The 23,958-nt window shown below is 32.8% G+C and overlaps 1 protein-coding gene across 7 annotated transcripts in view; it reads left to right on the forward strand.

Moving 5' to 3' along the window:
• The window catches only part of TECRL (trans-2,3-enoyl-CoA reductase like), a 136,187-nt gene that overhangs the window by 33,248 nt on the left and 78,981 nt on the right, over positions 1-23,958 (forward strand). For all 7 annotated transcript variants that reach the window (XM_016951639.3, XM_016951640.3, XM_016951638.2 and 4 more), the window contains exon 2: positions 1,009-1,060. In XM_016951639.3, coding sequence (XP_016807128.1) covers positions 1,009-1,060 — 52 coding nt within the window. The remainder of the gene's footprint in view (positions 1-1,008; positions 1,061-23,958) is intronic.

Consider the following 23,958-nt stretch of genomic DNA (forward strand, 5'->3'; position numbering starts at 1 on the left):
ATGCTTAGTCGCAATCCTGTTAAGTAGAAGGCGAAATATGTTAAAATAAATGTATTTGTTGTTATACCTTCAGTGTATAATAAAACATCAAATGTAATGTAACAATTCTTATAGACTATTATGCACCAACATTTTATGCATTTTTTATTTAACCCTTTCAAAACAGCTATAAGGGGATTTTAGTGTAGCATAAATAATCATGTAGACATATGATTATAATAAATTTCACTAGTATCGTATGCTTATTCAGGGAAAGGAAATATATTTTCTTGAATTATCATAAAAATGTCTTTTGAGACAAATTCAGAAAAAAAAGTATTGTGATGGCTTGAAGTATTTGCATGGAACTTTAGTCCTCAATAATTTTTAAATTTAGATGAATAAAAAATATTTTATTCATTTTTTAATTTATAGAGTTCGTTTTAGTAATTTAGTACCAAATATTTTGTCAAATTACTATGTACTTAAGGAATCCAAAAAATATATCTCACATGCATTTTAATGGACCTTTAGTACTTTTATTTGGGGATTTAAATAATGTCAGTAGGGGACTTAAGGTGACTTTCGTCTCATAAAATTCTGAGGTAAACATTTCTCTCATTTGTCCATATAAATTAACTTCACATCCTCGGGTACTATTGCTATACATTCTTTTACATTCCTGTGCATTAAGACATATTTTTAATTGATAGTTTTATGAGATGTGGAAAAATACATTGACTATTTTGGACAAAGAACATTCAAAAATATATCTTAGGGATACAAATTGGATTGAATTAATGTAATAAAGCTATTACTGTTGTATACAAACAAATTTTTTTAAAAAATTATATTGTTACTGATTGCAACATTTCAAGCTTGTCAAAATAGTAATCACTAAAAAGATAAATGAAGCAAAAATTCTTATTGTGTAAGAATTTTATGATATATTTAAACTTTTTTTTCTTAAATGGATAGAAAACAAATTAACAGTTTTTAAAAATAACTCTATTTTCTTTTCCTTTTCAGGTGACACAATCATCTACTATTCATGATGTTAAGCAAAAGTTTCACAAAGCATGTAAGTTTTATATATTATTTAGAATTTACATCATAATGTTTTATTTTCAAATAGGTTTAAATTTTTCTGTAAGTGCAATATATGATAGAGTGTATGAAAACCATAGTTTTACAAGGAGCTCAGGAACAATAGTTTGCTTAATACTTCTTTGGCATAAATATTCTAGCATTTAACTCTAATTGATCCTTTAATCTCCAGCATTTCCAGTTTTTCTTCACAAAGTTGTTTTTAATTTTTATTTAAACAATTTTATTATAACAGGAAACTTTCTATATATTAAATACATTAATTGATACAAGTATTTATTTATATTTAAGCAAAATATTAGGCAAATTTTTGCTTCATGTATTTATACTGGCCAAGTATCATTCGCATAGAAACCCTTCACACTATTCATCTAAATTATAGTGTTTAATTTTATTAATAGATAAATTTACCTCTTGAACTAATCTTTTATTATTTACTTAAAAATATTTATATTTGATGTATTTCAATTATATTTTTATTTTTATACCTTCTTGATAAAGTTTACCCCAAATGTTAAACATAAAAATGTCTATAATTACTGCCAAAAATTGTTTTTACAAACTTTATTTTTGGGGCAGTTTTTGTTTCATAGAAGAAAATTAAGTAGAAGGTACAGAAATTTCCCATATAACAATGTCCCCACACATGCATGTCCTCCCGCATTATAAATATCCCTCAACAGACTGGCACATTTGTTGAAATTAATGAGTACATTGGCAGACCATAGTAACCAAAATTCTATCATTTAAAGTTCTGAAACTGACCCAATAGTCCCATAGACAGTTATTTTTGTGTAAACAATGAAATTAACCCTTCTGTTCTTAAAGCTTTATACTTTCATGTTATCTGAGTTCCTTCCTCAGGAAAGGGTCCCTTAGCTCTCTCAAAAAGTATCAAAGAACTAAAACTCACCAGATTACCACATCCAGACAATGAGATGCTAGACCCCTCATTCATCATAACTGTGTCCTTTCCCCTCCATAGTTCCTGTTTTCTTACACAGTTACATTTCCTCCCTGTTATATAAACCCCTGGTTTTAGTCAGTCAGGGAGACAGATTTGAGACAGCTCCTATCTCCTGGACTGCAGCACCCAATTAAAGCCTTCTTCTTTGGCAACACTTGTAGTCTCAGTTACTGGCTTTCTGTGCTATCAGCACCCAGACCTAGATTGAATCCCTGGAATTTTGCTAATGGTTCACTGTTAGTGTTGTATATGCTAGAGTTTTGGTAGGGAACATTTTTAATATTTTAGATTTAGTTGAGCAATGTTTATTTTGTGAAAATAATCATGAAACTCACAATTTAATGCCTTAAATTAATTATATTTCACAGTAAATAAGTAGAGCTCTTATATTACTTTATTTTAGGACAAACACAGAATAACTACTGAGTACTTTCTGTACATATGGCATTATGCCAAACATAAAGACTAATTCAGTAAAGGTAGAAAATGTTCCATAAATTGACAAAAAGTAGTCTCATGTGGAAGACAATGTAATCATCTAAAGAATATAGATAAGCAACTTCAGCAAAGTCTCAGGATATAAAATCAACTTGCAAAAATCACAAGCATTCTTATACACCAATAACAGACAAACACAGAGCCAAATCATGAGTGAACTCCCATTCACAATTGCTTCAAAGAGAATAAAATACCTAGGAATCCAACTTACAAGGGATGTGAAGGACCTCTTCAAGGAGAACTACAAACCACTGCTCAATGAAATAAAAGAGGATACAAACAAATGGAAGAACATTCCATGCTCATGGGTAGGAAGAATCAATATCGTGAAAATGGCCATACAGCCCAAGGTCATTTATAGATTCATTACCATCCCCATCAAGCTACCAATGACTTTCTTCACAGAATTGGAAAAAACTGCTTTAAAGTTCATATGGAACCAAAAAAGAGCCCGCATTGCCAAGTCTATCCTAAGTCAAAAGAACAAAACTGGAGGCATCACACTACCTGACTTCAAACTATACTACAAGGCTACAGTAACCAAAACAGCATGGTACTGGTACCAAAATAGAGATAAAGACCAATGGAACAGAACAGAGCCCTCAGAAATAATGCTGCCTATCTACAACCATCTGATCTTTGACAAACCTGACAAAAACAAGTAATGGGGAAAGGATTCCCTATTTAATAAATGGTGCTGGGAAAACTGGCTAGCCATATGTAGAAAGCTGAAACTGGAACCCTTCCTTACAGCTTATACAAAAATTAATTCAAGGTGGATTAAAGACTTACATGTTAGACCTAAAACCATAAAAACCCTAGAAGAAAACCTAGGCAATACCATTCAGGACATAGGCATGGGCAAGGACTTCATGTCTAAAACACCAAAAGCAATGGCAACAAAAGACAAAATTGACAAATGGGATCTAATTAAACTAAAGAGCTTCTGCACAGAAAAACAAACCACCGTCAGAGTGAACAGGCAACCTACAGAATAGGAGAAAATTTTTGCAACCTACTCATCTGACAAAGGGCTAATATCCAGAATCTACAATGAACACAAACAAATTTACATGAAAAAAACAAACAACCCCATCGAAAAGTGGGTGAAGGATATGAACAGACACTTCTCAAAAGAAGACATTTATGCAGCCAAAAAAACACATGAAAAAATGTTCATCATCACTGGCCATGAGAGAAATGCAAATCAAAACCACAATGAGATACCATCTCACACCAGTTAGAATGGCGATCATTAAAAAGTCAGGAAACAACAGGTGCTGGAGAGGATGTGGAGAAATAGGAGCACTTTTACACTGTTGGTGGGACTGTAAACTAGTTCAACCATTGTGGAAGTTGGTGTGGCGATTCCTCAGGGATCTCGAACTAGAAATACCATTTGACCCAGCCATCCCATTACTGGGTATATACCCAAAGGATTATAAATCATGCTGCTATAAAGACACATGCACACGTATGTTTATTGTGGCACTATTCACAATAGCAAAGACTTGGAACCAACCAAATGTCCAACAATGATAGACTGGATTAAGAAAATGTGGCACATATACACCATGGAATACTATGCAGCCATAAAAAAGGATGAGTTCATGTCCTTTGTAGAGACATGGATGAAGCTGGAAACCATCATTCTCAGCAAACTATCTCAAGGACAAAGAACCAAACACCACATGTTCTCAGTCATAGGTGGGAATTAACAATGAGAACACATGGACACAGGAAGGGGAACTTCACACACCAGGGCCTGTAGTGGGGTGGGGGGAGGGGGGGAGGGATAGCATTAGGAGATATATCTAATGCTAAATGACGAGTTAATGGGTGCAGCACACCAACATGGCACATGTATACATATGTAACAAACCTGCACGTTGTGCACATGTACCCTAAAACTTAAAGTATAATAATAATAAAAAGAATTTCTGGAAAAAAAAAGAAAATATTTTTAAAATTCTATGAATAAAAACCTTCCCATAAAGAAAAAAAAAGAATACAGAAATAAATTGCAAATAGTGAATGTACCTAAAATTTATAAACATTTGAGTACAATCTATTTAAAATTTGTAATGAAACGGAAAGCCTATGCAGGAAGGAATAGAATTGCTTGAAATATGCTTACTCAGCTTAAAATTCTTGAGGAAGTTGACATTTTTTATTTTGCTATAAAGTCATATAGGAATTGGTTATGCTGAACAGTGCCAGAAAAGCACTATAGTAAGGGACAAAGAACAAAACCAAAAAGATAAATATATATATATATATATATATATATATATATATATGTATCTACTATATACCATACTATACTATACTATAGTAGATATATATATATATCTACTATATACTGTATACATATAGTGTGTATGTATAGTATATATAGTGTATATAGTCTATACATATAGTATATATATAGTGGACTAAATTTCTAACTATTGCATTATAGTTGTTAGCTGTAGTTTTATACCAGTATTTTTCATACATTGAGCTTTTTATCAAACTCATATTTTTATCTAATCACATAATCTATATGAGCTGTGTTACTCTGATTATCTCTATAAGTATTTTTGGTGTATTTCTACTTAAAATAAATTTATTTTAATAGTTATTTCTATCTTAGCATAAAACATGGATCTCATTAAGCTAGTAATTGAATTGCCACCTTTGTAATGACTTAGACCAATTCTATCTAATAAAGTGGCTCCAGAAAGTTTAGATTACAGTCGTAAGTAGGAAGACATTTGAAAATGACTTTTTAATATAAAGTAGAAAGGTGTAACAAGAAGATTGTATGTAAAACAATAATAACAAAGTCTTATTTCTATTGTTGGAAAATGAGTACATGAATCAAAGTCGAGTTTATGTGTAAAAGAATGTGCAGTCACCCTGACAAAAAAGTATTATTTTTATAATAATTTATGTCAACTAATAGATATAACAATTACTTGAAATCTTAAACTTTTAAAGGAACGCGTTTTGTATTTATGTGATTTAGAGCCTGCTTCTAATACTTAGGAAACTGAAGTTAAGCAGCTTACAAAAAATCCTAGAAATGTCCTGTTGCAAAAGTAGATAGCTGATAATATGACAATAGTATAGTTAGTTTCAATAGTTACATCAGGGCAAGAATTATTGATAGCTATTATTTTATTTTCCTTTGTAAGTACTAATCTTTAACAGCTTTACTTAAATAGTGACTTTTTTCACTTTTTCAAAATTATCTTTATTTTAATATTATTTCAATCATCTAAAATATAAAAATAATATTTCAGCATTTTCCCATATATCATAGTGTATTTCAAAATTTTATTGATCTTTAGATTTTACAAATTGAAGACACACAAAACACATTTTGCTGCATTACATTATATAAAGTATTTAAAAGAATGTATTCGCCAATTTTTGAAAAACATTGAAAATCATTGCTAATCCTGAAAAATCTGTAAACATATGGACATTAGTAAAAAGAACTTCTCTCTTAATGGCCTTAGGATCTTATTTTTTTACCATATTTTAAAACTAGATAACATTGGATACTTATTAAAGTACATAAATATATACCAAAGAGATTAATCATATACCTACAAAGCCACATTTGTCAGGTTTTAAAAAACTTTACTTTTTGACACCAAATTAATTTTTATGACATTTCTGACATTGTTTGTTTTCAGGCCCTGGAGTGGGAATTTAATCTTGGGAAGAAAAAAGATATCTTATCAGAAGACATTATTTCCTGAAGGCAGAATTCTTGTTATATGTCTTTTATCTCTATCTTTTGTTCTCTTTTTGATTAATCCTGATATTTTGTCTTCCTATGTTTTCTCAGACTTATCAGCTTTACATTTTTCTTTGTTTTATTTTAGAACTTTTTTTTTACTGTAATATGTCTTTTCTATGCAATGACAATCTTAATGTTCTTCCAAGGTTTGTAATTTTTAAGTTCTGCTTTGTTGTAGGAATAATCTCTTAGGTTACCCTAGTAATGCCACAGTAATCAGACTGGTGAAGAAATAGAAAGAGAGAAAACCACTCTTCATGTGTTAGCTGCTAAGGCAAGGAGAGAGGAATGTTTTTCATGAAAACAGAAGCATATAAAACTACAAATTAGATCTATGCATACACATACAAACAAATAATTTCACCCATTTCTTAGGCTTTTCTCATTTAATGCAGCTAAAATGCATGAAATGTCCCCAGCTGCAAATCCTCAGTTGGTCTTTCTTTATCTTGATCTATTTGTTTCTTAACACTTGTAATTATTGTTCTTGTTTGCATCTTCAAGTCTCTTCTAGAGAGCTTAAGAAATTTTCACGCTAATGTCCCTTTATATCATGCTCTATTCATGTTCATCTGCTCACAAGTATTCCATAGAGGAATTGTACATTATTTTAAAAACCTAGCTGAAAAATAAAGAATTATTAGTCCCAGTGACACTCTGACCAAAACTGTGTAAATATTTTTTAACATTTTAAAGAGATTTTAAAAACTACTGTATGTCTCTATTATTTATTCCGGCAGAGTAATACCACTCTATTTCTATTGTTACCCAATTCTACAAGTAACCCACTTTTCTCTTGGGATAAAATATGACTTTATTAGAATATGTTTAAAAACAAAATCATAGCAAATTACACTTAAGGACATAATTGGTGGTTATTAGCTACTCATAAATTGGGCAGTATCTTATCTAGATAAGATGTAAGTAGAAACGAACTTCAATAAGCGTGACGGGACAGAACAGTTGATTTTATAAAGTGGCTAGCTGGAGCAGGAATGAGAAAAATGTTTCTGCCTGCAAAGAAAAGTGAAAAATTCCTATAGTCTAGGTTTCCACAGAAAAGCAGATGAATGTGATATTTTGCATTAATAAAATAAAATATATATTTATGTAAATACTTTGAAAAATTGATAAAGCGAAGGTCTGCTTAATATGTTCTATAGGAGCTGCAGCACGAATTATTGTAAGCCAGGAAATCTCTAACAGAGATTCGGAAATACCATTGTATGAACATGTGTAAAGGTAGCATTTTGTATAAAAACAGTTTGTAAAATTATTTCTAATTATTTATTATTTAATTGTTTATTATCATAATTATTTGGTTTTGATTAAATGTAATTAATTATAATTGTGATTGTTTTACAATTTAGTTTTAATTATAATTTAATTAATTATAATAAGGTAATTGTATTTTATTATTGAATTGAATTTATAATTTACAATGTAAATTACAATATAATTAATGTAAAAGTAATTATGTATTATTATTACTGGGCTTGTAGTTAAAAGTGCTTTGTTTTCACAAGATAAGATGCCCTAAATGGCACTCCAAATAGCATATACAGTTTCTACAGCCATCCATCAGTTATAATGGATGACCACTTCTGTGATTATTCAATGTGGGTAAACACCACAATTACAATTAAAATCACAGGTTTGAAGTTGGGTGAAAAAAATAGTGTGTGAAAATATTGAATGAGGTTCAATTTTCATGCAGTAGCAAGTCATGTCCTTTATTAAATATTTTCAAAATTATATCAAAACATATTTTCAAAGCTTACGTCAAAGCTCATACAAAATGTACATACAGTATGAACTATGTGATATTTTAGTTTAGCATATTACTAAGCACATGATTAATAGTTTTCTTTCTGGATAATTCATCATAAATATCATGGATCCTTACTTGAGATAAAAGTTTTATTACATGTTTTGGCAATTTTTAAGTAGTAAATACTTTTTAGGGTTTCTAGATCACATTTCTTTCTATAGTATCAAAATTGTTTAGGATAACTAAAGATTAAATAGAGGGAACCATCAGAAATAACACCCTTATGAAATTAGGATGATATTACATGGAATTTTTCTACTCACTGATTTTGTGTGGACTAGTAACATATTAGTCAAATTGATAAAAATTATTTGCATTTAAGATAACTGGAGAAAATAATGAAAAGGTAAAGATATGAAAAAAACTTTCTGCTTGTGAAATTTATTTTGTTATTGCTCTTCTTTCTTTTCTCAAATCTAAATGTCTCTGAGAAATTATTAGCCTCCTGTGCTTATCAAATATTATCCCTCAGAAACAACTCTCTTAGCTTTCACTGGCATTCTTCGCCTGGTGAAATCTATTTTTTTTTGGAGAATCTATTTCTAAAACCTACAAAGTTTATCTCCAAAAAATTGTCTCCTCATACTTAACATCCATATTTCCTCTTCAAATGAATTTCTGTTTGTTAAATTTCTTATTTTCTACCAATGTTATAGCAATGGTATTTCTTGGTTTCTTGACCATTTGAACTACCTTTAAAACATTTTTCTTTAAGTTTAAATTGTCTCTTATGCAAAGTATTCCTATACCTTTCTCCATGTTTGTTCACATCTTTTTTTATACCAGTAAGAATCATCTTTCTCTGTTTAAAACCCTCCACTTAATTATCAAGATATATATGCCTTTGTGCTAAGAAAATTTTCCTCACTCCTTCAATCTGTACTCTCATTTTTTCTATATAATTTAAATATTATGGTTAATCACAATGTGTAGCACTTGTTGTCAAATACAATGTCTTATAACATCACTACATGTCCTACTCTACTTTGCATTAACATTTATAATACTACTAATAAAAACAATTAACTTTTTTCAAAATTTATTATGTGCCACAGACCTAAAACATTTCTATTGTAGCATAGTTTTAAAATAATTGTGACAATACTATGATCATTTAGGTACAATTATAATTTTTATCTTTCAGATAAAAATCTTTAAAGAAATATTATATAACTTGCCCCAGGTCACGCAGCTAATAAGTGACAAAGATGGAATTTAATCTCAGGCAGCATGACTCTGTACCCTGTACTATGACCACTAACCTCCATTCCCTCTATTTTCCTGAAAAAATCTCATTAATTTCTTCAGGCAGAAGTCCCAGTAGTACCCAGTTATTTTACTTGAGAAAGGTTATTTATTAATCCTTATTTTCAAATCGAAAACTACAAAGTTTGTTTTAGAAATTGTGTAATGAATAATAACACAGTAAATCTGAACATAGTTCACAATTGGTTACAATAACTGAAATCCCTGTCTAAGGTCATATGGCAGTGTAAAAAAACTACTAAATTATTAATAAAAACAACAGCTAATATGAATATAGAAGAAGAGTGAAAATATGGCTTAAAATTGCTAAGGAAATATTCTCCTTTGAGATTGTTCTAAAAATAGTAATATATAAATTGAAAGAGTCAATGAATAACAGCTGAAGCATAATTTGTACACTGACTCTGTGTCATAAAAATTTCTGAACAAAAAAAGCAAAATCATTTTGTCCATGACTTTCGTGTTATCTATTAGTTGAAAACACCATACAAAGTTTTAGTGATGTTTATTATCTATCAGACCACTTGTCTAAGCAGTTCCCAGAAAGAACCATGGGGAACAAAGCAAAGTAAGAAACAATGAAATTAGCAGGACAATTGTAGTTTCAGCCACAAGAAAGGGTATATAATTTATTGTGGCAGTTGGAATGCATATAAATCTTTGCCAAAATGCTGGGGGATACAAATAATGCTAAACTTTGAAAGGTTCAAGGATAGTAACTCAGGACAAAGATAGCAGAGCAGGAGGATTTATCACATATAGTACAAAATAATGAGTGTTCTCTGAGCAATTTGGAAGCAGTCCCCTGGACAAGGCTGTGGGATTCCCTGAACTCTTTTAACAAAAAAAGCCAGAAAAATGATAAATGCACCCAATGAAAAAAGTGGCAGAATACTTTAAAAAAATAAAATTTCCTCTACTGCTACCTCAAAAAGTACCTAAGATTCTCCCTCTAGTTTGTTGGGTTAAAAAACAATTATGAGGGCTGGGCACAGTGGCTCATGCCTGTAATCCCAGAACTTTCGGAGGCCAAGACGGGCGGATCATGAGGTTAGGAGTTTGAGACCAGCCTGGTCAACAGGGCGAAACCCCGTCTCTACTAAAAATACAAAAATTAGCTGGGTGTGGTGGTATGCGCCTGTAATCCCAGCTACTCAGGAGGCTGAGGCAGGAGAATCGCTTGAATCTGGTAGGCAGAGGTTGCAGTGAGCCAAGATCGTGCCATTGCACTCCAGCCTGGGCGACAACAGCAAGACTCTGTCTCAAACAAACAAACAAAAAAAGAAAACAAACAAACAAACAGTTATGAGCCTTGTCAACATTTTAGATGGAGAAATGGGGTAATTTGCCAAATTATTCATGAATTCATTTTTTGGTAACATGGTAACATTTTTTGGTAACAGACATGGTTACATTTTATGAAAGCTATATACACAAGTGGTCATTCTAAGAACCTTCTAGGAACTTTAGTCAGGAAGGTCCAATAAGCCCTTTTATTATTGGGCAGCAATATCACCAGCTTTTTCATAGTATATGTGGCTTTCAAGATTGAGATTAACACTACCAGGTTAACAAAACCTGGTAGTGTTGATGCCCTGGTTATGGAGGAAATCCTAACAAATGTGCCCACTGGAGACAAAGAAACTAAATTATGAACTCCCTTCCCACAGTTGAGAATAACAAAAGAGATATATCAGCATCTTCTGTGGAATTGAAATAAATATTTCAGCAAAAGTGAAAGCATTTTTATGAATCATATTTTACCAATTTACAACTGAAAAAATTTTAAAAATTTCTACTCTATTTAGCATACTACATACATTCTTTAACAATTTTATACCATATATTGTTGTTATTCTTCAATTTTAGACAAAAGATCATTATGATTTTGAAGGTCATTATTATTTGGTAACAAAAAATTTCTTATTCGGCATTAAAAATTGATTACTCAGTGTGATTGCAATAAAATGCTGGTCGAATTTATTTTGCTGTATATTTAATGTCATTAGATATTCATATAAGTGATGAGAATTTTATGTGATATATGACACTTTTTGTATTTGTATTTTGTGTTGGTTTTTTGCCCACATACATGCACAAATTGAAAGACATTCTGGAATGTATTAATGATTGCATTACTTTTAAAATTATAAGAATTTTATTTTATTATTTTATTCAACTTTAAGTTCAGGGGGTGCATGTGCAGGTTTGTTACATGAGTAAATTGCCTGTTGTTGGGGTTGGTGTACAAATGATTTTATTACCCATGTTGTGAACATAGTAATGAATAGGTAGTTTTTTGACCCTCACCCTCCTCCAAACCTTCAACCTCAAGCACGCTCCAGTGTCTATTGTTCCTCTCTTAGTATCCATGTGTACTTAGTGCTTTGCTCCCACTTACAAGTGAGAACACGCAGTATTTGGTTTTCTGTTCCTATGTTAATTTACACATGATAATGGCCTCCAGCTCCATCCATGTTGATGCAAACGACATAATTTTATTCTTTTTTATGGCTGCATAGTACTCCATGGCATTATATGTACCATATTTTCCTTAACCAGTCCACTGTTGATGAGCTTCTAGGTTGATTTCATGACTTTGCTATTGTGAATAGTGCTGCAGTGAACATGAGTACGTGTGTCTCTTTGGTAGAATGACTTATATTCCTTCAAGCATATACACAGTAACGGTATTGCTGGGCCAAACGATAGTTCTGTTTTAAATTCATTGGGAAATCTCCAACTGTGACTGAACTAATTTACACCACCACCAATAGTGTATAAGTGTCCCCTTTTCTCTACAACTTGCCAACATCTGTTATATGGTGACTTTTTAACAATAGCCATTTTGACTGATGTGAGATTGTAATTCATTGTGGTTTTGATTTGCATCTCTCTAATGATTAGTGACACTAAGCTTTTTTTCATATGCATGTATATCATCTTTTACACGTCTATTAACATTATTTTCCCATTTTTAATAGAGTCGTTTGTTATCTGCTTATTCAATTGTTTAAGTTCCTGCTAGGAGCTGGATACTAGACCTTTGTCAGATGCATAGTTTGCAAATATTTTCTCCCATTCTGTAGGTTGTTTGTTCACTTCGTTGATAGTTTCTTTTGCTTTGCAGAAGCTCTTAGTTTAACTAGATCAGATTTGTTAATCATTGCTTTGGTTGCAATTGCTTTTGGCATCTTTGTCATGAAATCTTTCCCAGTTCCTGTGTCTGGAATGGTATTACCCTATCTTGTCTTCCAGGGTTTTTACTGTCTGGGTTTTACATTTCAGTCTTTAATCCATCTTTACATTTAAGTATTTAATTCACCAAATCAAGTTGAATTTTGTGTATAGTGCAAGAAGGATGCCCAGTTTCAATCTTCTGCATGTAGCTAGCCAGTTATCTATATGCCATTTATTGAATGGGGAGTCCTTTTCTTCATTCCTTGTTATTGACCACTTTGCCAAAGATCAGATTATTGTATTTGTGTGGCTTTTTTTCTGGGCTCCCTATTCTGTTCCATTGATCTATGTGTCTGTTTTTGTATTAGTACCATACTGTTTTGATTACTATTGCCTTGTAGTAGAGTTTAAAGTTAGGTAATGTGATGCTTCCAGCTTTATTTGTTTGCTTAGGATTCCTTTGGCTGTTTGGGATCTTTATTGGTTTTACATAAATTTTAGAATAGTTTTATTATACTAATTCTGTGAAAACATGTCATTGGTAGTTTGACATGAATAACATTGAGTCTGTACATTGCTTTGGTCTGTATGGCCATTTTAACAATATTGATTCTTTTTATACATGAGCATGTAATTTTTTTTTGTTTCTTGATGTCATCTCTAATGGCCTTCAGCAGTGTTTTGTAATTCTTATTGTAGATATTATCTACCTCTCCAATTAGCTATAGTCCTAGGTATTTATATTTTTGTTGCTATTGTGAATGAGATTGTATTTTTGTTTTGGCTCTCAGCTTTAGTACTATTAGTGTGTAGAAATGTTACTGATTATTGCACATTGGTTTTGTATTGTAAAATTTGCTGAGGTGGTTTACTAATTCTAGGAGCCTTTGAGCCCAGACTATGGAGTTTTCTAGATACAGAATCATATCCTCTATGAAGAGAGATAGTTTGACTTCCTCTCTTCCTATTTAGATGCCTTTTTTCCTTTATTTTGCCTAATTGCTCTGGCTAGGACTTCCAGTACTGAGTTGAATAGGAATGGTAAGAGTCAGACTCTTTGTCTTGTTTATGGTATCAGGTGGAATGCTTCCAGGTTTCATCTGTTTAGTACGATGTTGGCAAACATGGCTTTCATTATTTTGAGGTATGTTCCTTTTATGTGTAGTTTTTTTTTTTTTAACATGAAGCAATACTGAATTTAATGAAAAGCCTTTTTGCATCTATTGAGATGATCATGTGAGTTTTGGTTTTAGTTCTGTTTATATGATAAATTGCATTTATTGACTTGTGTACCTTGAACCACCTATTATCCTGTGAAGCTTTTTTTTATTATGGCCAATTTTGATGTGCTGCTGAATTCAGTTTGTTACTGTTTTGTCGACAATTTTGAACATATCTTCATCGGGGTTATTGTCCTCAGGTTTCCTTATTTTGTTATGTCTCTGCCAGATTTTGGTATCAGAATAATGCTGGCCTCATAGAATGAGTTAGGGAGGAGTCCTTCCTCAATGAAAAAAAAATAGTTTTAGTAGCACTGGTGCCAGTTTGTTTTGAAAGTCTGGTAAAGTTTGGCTGCGATTCTGTCTGGCTAGGGCTTTTTCTGGTTGGTAGGTTTTGTATTCCTGATTCAATTTTGGATTTTATTATTGGTCTGTACAGGATTTCAATTTGTTTTTTTCAATTTCAATCTGGGGAGGCTGTATGTTTCCAGGAATTTATCGATTTCTTCTAGGTGTTCTAGTTTCTGTGCACACAGGTGTTTGTAATAGTCTCTGAGTTTCTTTTTGTATTTCTTTGGGGTAATGTTATCTATATCATTTCTGCTCATGTTTGTTTGGAACTTCTCTCTTTTGTTCTTCATTATCTAGCTAGCCATCTATCAATCTTATTTATTATTTTAAAAAATAAACTTTTTGTTTCGTTGATCTTTTATGTGGTTTTTAACATATCAATTTCATTCGGTTCAGCTGTGATTTTTGATATTTCTTTCCGCCTACTAGCTTTGGATGGTTTGCTACTACTTTTCTCTAGATGTTCCTCTAGATGTGATGTTGTTAATATGAGAGCTTACCAACTTCTTGATATAGATGTTTTGCTATAAACTTTCCTGTTAACACTGCTTTAGTTGTGGCCTAGAGATTCTGGTATGCTGTATCTTTGTTTTCATTAGTTTCGAAGATTTTTTTTTAAATTTCTGCCCTAATTCTATTATTTACCCAAAAGTTATTCAGGAGCAGATTGTTTAATTTCTACCTAGATATATGAGAGATCTTCTTAGTGTTGATTTCTATTTTTATTTTGCTGTGCTCTGAGTGTAACTGGAATAATTTCAGTTTTTCATAATTTGTTGAGAATTGCTTCATGGCCAAGTACGTGGTTGATCTTAGATTACGTGTGGTGTGCAAATAATAATGTATATTTTTAGGGGTGCAGTATTATGTAGATATCTGTTAGGTTCATTTTGTAAAAAGTAAAGTAGAGGTTCCTCTTCAAAGACTTTCCTCCCCGTCTAATTAGGAATAAACAGTAACTTCTCTTAGAAGCAAAATTTATTCAAATACCTGTGCTAACATTCTTAAATATCTGCTAGCCATAATAAAGAAATCAATGTACGTTATGTTCTTAGCTCCCACAATTTAGCCTAAATATTTGCCCTGACATGCTTATACTGGTCCAAGCAAGCATTAGGTCATAGCCTGTTCCTCTTCCTTATTTAAAAATGTTTTTACCTTTCTCAGCATTCCATAAGTTACTTCCTACTTCCTTTGTTCTCCTCTTTTAAAAAGTTCTAAGTTGCTAGCCAATCGGGACAAATACAGAATGTGAGTTCCTGTTCCAGCCAATGGAAACCAGACACAGCAGTAGGGTGGACGCGTCAGGTTATAAATGACCCTGTCTCCTTTGTTGGGTGTACTCTCGTGGCAAAACTAGTGGGTAGTGTACCCTTTCTGCAGGAAGTAAATTAAATTTATGCTAAGTAAATTAAATTCATGTTGAAGTGTCATTTCTTTATGGCACCGGGGAACGAGCACTTCAAACAATTTCGTAAAGTGTTGAGTTTAGGTCATGAATATCTTTGTTAGTTTTCTCCCTTGATCATCTGCCTAACCTTGTCAGTTGGGTGTTGAAGTTTCCCACTATTATTTTGTGGTTATCTAAGTCTCTTCATAAACCTCTAAGAACTTGTTTTATTAATCTGGTATTTACAGTGTTGGGTGAATATATATTTAGGATAGTTAAGTCTTTTTGAATTGAATGCTTTATCATTAAGTAATGTCCTCCTTTGTACTTTTTGATAGTCGTTGTTTTAACGTTTATTTTGCCTAAAATTAGACTAGCAACCACTTCTTTTTTTTTTTTTCGTTTGCCTGATATATCTGTCTCCATTCATTTATTTTAATCCTATGAGTGTCTTTTTATATGAGATGGGTCTCTTGAACATAGCCTACAGTTTGGTCTTGCTTCTTTACCCAACTTGCCACTGTGATTTTTAATGGGTATTTAGACCATTTACATTGAGGTTAATATAGATATTTAAGGATATAGTCCTGTCTTCATGTTGTTAACTGGTTGTTATGTACACTTGATTGTACACTTGTTTTTAGAGTCAATGTACTATGTACTTCAGTGTATTTTTTGTAGTGGCAGGTTATGGTCGTTCATTTCCATGTTTAGCACTCCCTTAAGAACTTTTTGTAAGGCAGTCTGGTGGTAAGAAATTCTCATAGCATTTACTTCTCTGAAAAAAGTTTTATTTTTTGTTTGCTTATGAAGTTCAATTGACTGGATATTAAATTCTTGGTTGGAATTTCTTTTTTTAATGGTGCTGAATATGGGCCCCAATCCCTCCTGGTTTGTATAATCTGTGCTGAAAGGTCTGGTGTTAGCCTGATGGGGTTATCTTTCAATGTGACCTGCCTCTTTCCTGTAGCTGCCTTTATTTATTTATTTTTTTCTTTTGCTTGACTTTGAAGAATCTGATGACTGTAAGTCTTGGAGATGGTTGTTTTTCATAGCATCCCTCAGTGGTTCTCTGAGTTTCCTGAAATTGCATGTCGACCTTTCTAGAAAGGTTGGGGAAATTTTTGTGGACAGAATCCTCAAATATGTTTTTCAAGTTGCTCCATCACTTCATCTCTTTCAGGGATTCCAATAAGTTGTAGGTTTGGTCTCTTTACATATTCTCACATTTCTGAGGTTTTGCTCATATTTAAAAATTCTTTTTCTTTATTTTTGTCTGCCTGTGTTGATTTAAATGAGCAGTCTTCAAGCTCTGAGATTCTTTTCTCAGCTTGGTCAATTATATTATGAATGCTTTCTATTGCATTTTGAAATTCCTGTAGTGAATTTTTTATTACTAGAAGCTCAGTCTGTTATTTTCTTAAAATGGTTATGTCATCTTTTAATACATGCACCATTTTAGTTTTTCTTGGATTGGATTTTAACCTTCTGCTGTATCTTGATGAGCCTCCTTTCTATCCAGATTCTGAATTCTATGTCTGTGATTTCAGCCATTTAAGCTTGGTTAAGAACTATTGCTGGGGAGTTAGTGCAGGTTTTTGGAGGTATGAAGTTACTCTGGCTTTTAAAGTTGTCAGAGTTCTTGCACTGGTTCTTTCTCATCTGTGTAGGCTGATATTTCCTTAATTTTTGAAGTTGTCTCTCAGATAGGGAATTTTGCTTTTGTGTTCTTTGGTGACCTTGAGGGTTTGGCTATGGAATAAGTTGGGTTTAGTCTATTGGTTTTCTTTCTGGTTGCTTTCAGGCAATGTAGGTTTAGCTCAGCACTCCTGGGCTGCATGTTTTAACACTGGAGGGCTGGGCCCAGGCCTGCAGCTTTGTTCTTTGACCTCTCAAGGTTAAGTGTGTACTGTGCTGGAGGGTCCAAGATGTTCCCAATCTTCTGGCAACCACACTCCAATGGAGGCTGCATGAAAAATTTTTCAATAGGGTAGAAGTGGGCCCTTGCACATTTGGGTAGGCGACGGCAGATGGTCCATGCATATGGGCACACCTGTAGATATACACACATTGGTGGGATGATGACAGGTTCATCAGGTAGGTGTTCTGTGTATGCGTATAAGTCACTAAAGTGGCAGGTGGAAGGCTGCAGGCAAGTGTGCACTGGTGGAAGACTGCCGTGTGTGGGTGTATGCTGGCAGAGGTCTGTCTGCAAAAGCGCTCTGGTGGATAGTCAGGGTCGACTGGTGAAAGCTATGGCAGTGACCACTGACAAGCTGAGGCTGTGCTGCAAATGGGTGCAGTCATGCTGAGACCCTGGGAGAGGCTGACAGACAAAGGGCTGCTTAGATCAGACTGGCCCTGTCACATGGGGAAGGCCACCCTGCTCTGTCTAGTCCAGCAGATAACAAAGGCTAAAGCCACCTAGTGGAGTATGTTGAGCCTTGTGGGATGGGTGACCATGGCTGTGCTCCACTGTGCCTGTTCCTGCACCAAACCTTCTGCGCCCTATGCAGGCTGGAGTTCTGTCTCTGCCAATTCCCCAGGCAGTTCTATCTGCCAGCTCAGATGTCCATGGACAGAATACAGTCTCTCACCACTGGGATTCCAGAACACCATGGTGAGAGTGGGCCATTCCACACCTATTGCACTCACCCTTTCCCCAGGAGCCATTCAGGGCTAGGAATGAGTCCCAATGCTTGGCAGCCCCATGAAGAGTTCTCAGTTCCCTCCCCTTTTATTTAACCCAGGATCTGTGTCCTCCCTCTGTCCATACTCAATGACTTCCTTCTTTCTGAAGATCTGTTTATAGTGTGCTAATCTACTTGATGGTCTGGTCTGTTTTGGTGAGAGAAGTTCTTCCTGACTCCGTCTAGTCAGCCATCTTGGCTGTTCCCCACAATTTTATTTTAAATTAATGTTATCTAATCTTACTCTTTATGCTAACAGGTGTTCTCTTGATTTTAAAGTTTGTCTGTATATTTTCATTTTACCTTTGCTGAAACATACTTCAAAATAGTTCAACAACTTGAATATATTAATGAAAAGAATTGTCAAATCTTAGAAAAAGTAATTCTGAAGAAATTATTACTCAACTTTAAAATTGCAGATAAATTAATGATTCATTTGCCTCAAGTGACTATCTGACATTTAAAAAAAATTAAGTGGGTATCTCCCACTGAATTTATCTCCCATTATCCCATTAGATTATCAAGAGCTGCAAACATACTGAGATAATACTATTTTGGGAGGAATCTACATTTCAAATATATCTGATGTAAAACATATTATCAATCAAAAACTGTATGAATAAATCATACTTTGAACATATGGTTACTTACGATTTCTCATTTTCTGTTTTGAAGTTCAGCTAATGATATATAGAAGAATACAATTTTCTTGTCTCTATGATTCTTGACAGTTTCACTAAAAGGTGTTTTAAGTACATCACTTAAATTTCTTACTTAAGCCTGTATTTTCTTTGTGCTTCAATAAAAAGTAACACATATACTATTCAGGCTGTATTTGGCATTGCAAATGAACCTGTTTTCACTGTTACTACTTTAAAATACTAGTCAAATTTATATTGCTATATATTAATGTCATTGGATACTCATATAAATGGTGAGATTCTATTTACCTATGTGATATATGATTGTAAAATTGCAGGAGATCAAACTCTTATTAAGGGAGAGCCATTTTGCCAGTCAAAGTTCATGTAATAAAACTGTCATAGCTAATTATTCTTGAAGTGCATGAAATGTGATTCTATGAATGGTTTTGTTTCTCATTATGGCACAGCATTAAAACTATGTACTGCTGTGCAATGTCAATGTTATTTTGATTCATCTTTCATGACATGGTGATGTTTTCCAAGTCTGATATTATGGACTTTTTTTTTTAAATAATCATCAAGCATCTAGACGGTTGGGTTAGCAATATTTGAATGTGAGCAACACATTACAAATGCAATAACTATTTGAAAATATAGTCTATTTATAGCAGAATCATTTATTCTATTTGAATATGCCACAGTATAATGGCATTTACAATTCAACGGGAGATAGATATCTGGATGGTGAGAAAAAGTAGTCATCATATTCTAAAGAATGCTCTCAATAGTAAGAATTTTAAAAAATATACCCGCAAACACACACAGGTAAAAAAATATTGTCACTATAATCAAAGAAAGACTCTCAAACTTTAATAAGCACGCATACTTTTTCTTTCAACAGCTGGAGTTTCTGATTTAATTGCATGCGTTAACAGGATTAGTGTATGAGGAGTAATATAAAAATGCTAGAGAATCTTTTTTTCTCTTTAAAAAAATTTTCAGAAAACCATAAAAAGCATCACAATGGAATTCCATACAAACAATCTAAAAATAAATACATGAGCTTTTAAAATGCTTCATTAATAATACTTCATTATTGCAAGAAAATATCATAAATTATTGGTCCTTATGGATAGTCTCATCAATATAGTTGATTTAAAATATCATTTATTTTTCACGTTTCCTAAAACAGGACATATTCAAAGTTACTTAGATTCCTCCTGTGATAAATTTTTTGAAAATATACTGAATCTTATTGCTAATTTCAGACGTGCTATATTGTATCTCAATAATTTCTGTTATTCCAAAAATAATATTGCGTCAATGCCTCATTTATAAAAACAATTTTTAAAATTCAATTTGTATATATTATGTTGGGAAGGCATCAGATTCAATACAATGAGTTTATTTTTGAAAGATAATAATAGCTTCAGTTTTCAATATAAGATATATATACCCAATACATTTCCCAAAATACAAAAAATTACAAAGAATAAAGTATTATACACTTACTTCTAGCATTTTCATTAATATGATGACCCCCTCTTCTGATAGACACAAATTTTACCTATTGTTCTCCAATACCTTTTCCTATCAAAATATTTCTATATGTATTTCCACATAAATATATATTGATCCAGATAATATTACTGGAAATATACTTTTGCTTGATGTGCAATATACATCCTGTAGATATAAATTCTAACTGCCTCCATAAGAAGGCAATACGATGATTATTTATTTATTTAACAATATTTTTTAGATGTTGAAAAATATTTCCTAAACATTTATGACATATCATACATTAAAATATTCGCTATGCTCATTTATCCTTGTGAACTTCTTCAGTCATATTTGTAAGAATGATGCAAAATAAATGCTGTCATAAATAAGCACATTTTAATGTTTAGCATACATTGCTGAATTTTATCTCCTAATTTACAGACCGAAAATGATAATTCAGAATGTCTTTTTTTTTCGTTTTTTTCAATAATACTGGATATTCACAGACCTAGTAATTTTTAAGAATTGGTGAGCAGAAAAGAGACTTCATTTAGTATTAGATTCTATTTTGGATTACTAGTGAATACATTTTTTCACACTTATTATTTATATTTAGTTTTTGTAGAAATCACATGTTCATAGTCTTTACCCATATTCTTCTTCATTTGGATGCTTTCATTTTTCTTCCTAATATATAATGTCTTTATGAACTAATATACATGTCACAGATATTTTCCTCCTCTATTTCTTCTGAAAAAAATGAATTTCAAACATTGAAATTTATCTATTACATATTTTATATTTTGGGTTTTGTATGGCTTATTTAGAAATAATTATTTTTCATATAATTTTTAAAATAGAATTTGTGCTTGTAATTTCTAGTTTTATTTTCTACATAAAATATCTGGGTATCTATAATTTATTTTGGCATAAGGAATGAATAAAATTCTCATAATTTTTATTTTAACTTTTCTTTTTATAGTTTTAAATTTTATTATAATTGTTAATGAATTTGTGTGACAGCTTTCAGATAAACTTATATTAATTTCTTTGTTTTCAAAATAATATCTGAATATCAGAGAATTAATTCGACTTTAAAAATTGTTTCCACGATCATTTATTTTGTAACATGATTTGTCCATTTTTTTACCTGATAATTAAATTGTGATCAGATAACTTCTTGACATCTCTTCTATTTATTTTTCAGGGTAAACTTGAATACCAAACATTCTCAGGACTGTATTATTTTGTCAGTATTATAGTCCAAATATTTATATAATACAGTTATATTTCATTTTTAATAGTTATCCAATATGATGCTGTATACAATTCTTATCTTTCCATGACTTATTTTAATGAGTACTATTTTTTACATCTTGAAATGTGGTAATTTATTCTTATAATACATTTACATTGACAGAGCTTTTAGTCATAATATCATTTAACTCATAGGAGGGTGATATTATATGGCATTATATAAGAACTATCTGCATTTTAATATATAGGTCTCAGTTATAAGTGCTAGTTTATATGTATTTGTGTGTGTAATTACATGGTAGAACATTGTCATAAAATAAACATATAATTAAAATATTTACCTTTTCTACTATAGAGTTGAGAAAGTATAGAGATAATCTGGTTTTAGAAAATTATCAAATGCATCTGTAAGTTAATCTCCTCCATCCAACTTTCTTTAATGAACACTCATTGTTGAAGGAGGCCAGCCCCTCCACACCTGTGGGTAATTCTCATCAGCTGGGACGAGAGACTGAGAAAAGAAATAAGACACAGGGACAAAGTATGGAGAAAGAAAAATGGGCCCAGAGGACCGCCACCTAGCATATGGAGGACCTGCACCGGCATCGGTCTCTAAGTTCCCTCAGTTTTTATTACTATTTTCACTATCTCAGCAAGAGGAATGCGGTAGGAGAGCAGGGTGATAATAGGGAGAAGGTCAGCAAGAAAACATGTGAGCAAAGGAATCTGTGTCACAATAAGTTCAAGGGGAGGTACTATGCCTGGATATGCATGTAGGCCAGATTCATGTTTCTCTCCGCCTAAACATCTCAGTGGAGTAAAGAATAACAAAGCAGCATTGCTGCCGACATGTCCTGCCTCCCACCACAGGGCGGTTTTTCTCCTATCTCAGAATTGAACAAATGTACAATCAGGTTTTATACCGAGACATTCAGTTCCCAGGGGCAGGCAAGAGACAGTGGCCTTCCTCTATCTCAACTGCAAGAGGCTTTCGTCTTTTACTAATCCTCCTCAGCAGAGACTCTTCATGGGTGTTGGGCTGGGGGACGGTCAGGTCTTTCGCATCCCAGGAGGCCATATTTCAGACTATCACATGGGGAGAAACCTTGGACAATACCCGGCTTTCCAGGGCAGAGGTCTCTGCAGCTTTCTGCAGTGCATTGTGCCCCTGGTTTATCGAGATTAGAGAATGGCGATGACTTTTACCAAGCATACTGCTTGTAAACATTTTGTTAACAAGGCACATCCTGCACAGCCCTAGATCCCTTAAACCTTGATTCCATACAACACATGTTTTTGTGAGCTCAAGGTTGGGGCAAAGTTACAGATTAACAGCATCTCAAGGCAAAGCAATTTTTCAGGGTACAGGTCAAAATGGAATTTCTTATGTCTTTCCTTTCTACATAGACACAGTAACAGCCTGATCTCTCTTTCTTTTCCCTACAATTGTTTTCAGAAACTCCATACCACGTATATATTTTTTAAATATTTTTATAATTAATGTTTTAACTTATTCTTTTTTTTTTTTTTTTTTTTTTTTTTGAGACAGAGTCTCGCTCTGTCGCCCAGGCTGGAGTGCAGTGGTGCAGTCTTGGCTCACTGCAAGCTCCGCCTCCCAGCTTCACGCCATTCTCAGCCTCCCGAGTAGCTGGGACTACAGGCGCCTGACACCACGCCCGGCTAATTTTTTTTTTTTTGATTTTTAGTAGAGACGCGGTTTCACTGTGTTCGCCAGGATGGTCTCGATCTCCTGACATCGTGATCTGCCCACCTTGGCCTCCCAAAGTGCTGGGATTACAGGCGTGAGCCACGGTGCCCGGCCTGTTTTAACTTATTCTTAATAATACAACTTCTTAATTCCCTTTTACATAATCTCTTGAGTCTAAAACCTATGTTGGTCATTTCTAATGTAATTTTTTTTTTTAATTTGGAGAGTACAAAACTTAATATAGAAAAATATTTTAGGTAGAAAATTCCATAGCAACATCTTCATGTTGACCGAATGTTTTTAGGGTGAAATGTACATATTTTCTGACAATCTACAGTACATTATTCATCTAATTTCCTTTTAATTTTTAACACATTGAGTTTTCACTCACATAAAAACTTCACCTACTATGAGATTCATGTCATTCTAGTATATTACTTTTCATTCTTCTTTGTTTTATAATGACCTATCCAACTTTTCTCTGTTTCCTTTGAGGCCTCTGAAATGCAGCCTAAAGATTTCCCCAGTCTAAGCTTTGATGTTGCAATGAAAATAAGTTAAATTATAATTCTAA

Source organism: Pan troglodytes, chromosome 3 (assembly GCF_028858775.2).
Source record: "Pan troglodytes isolate AG18354 chromosome 3, NHGRI_mPanTro3-v2.0_pri, whole genome shotgun sequence".
Classification (NCBI taxonomy): domain Eukaryota; kingdom Metazoa; phylum Chordata; class Mammalia; order Primates; family Hominidae; genus Pan; species Pan troglodytes.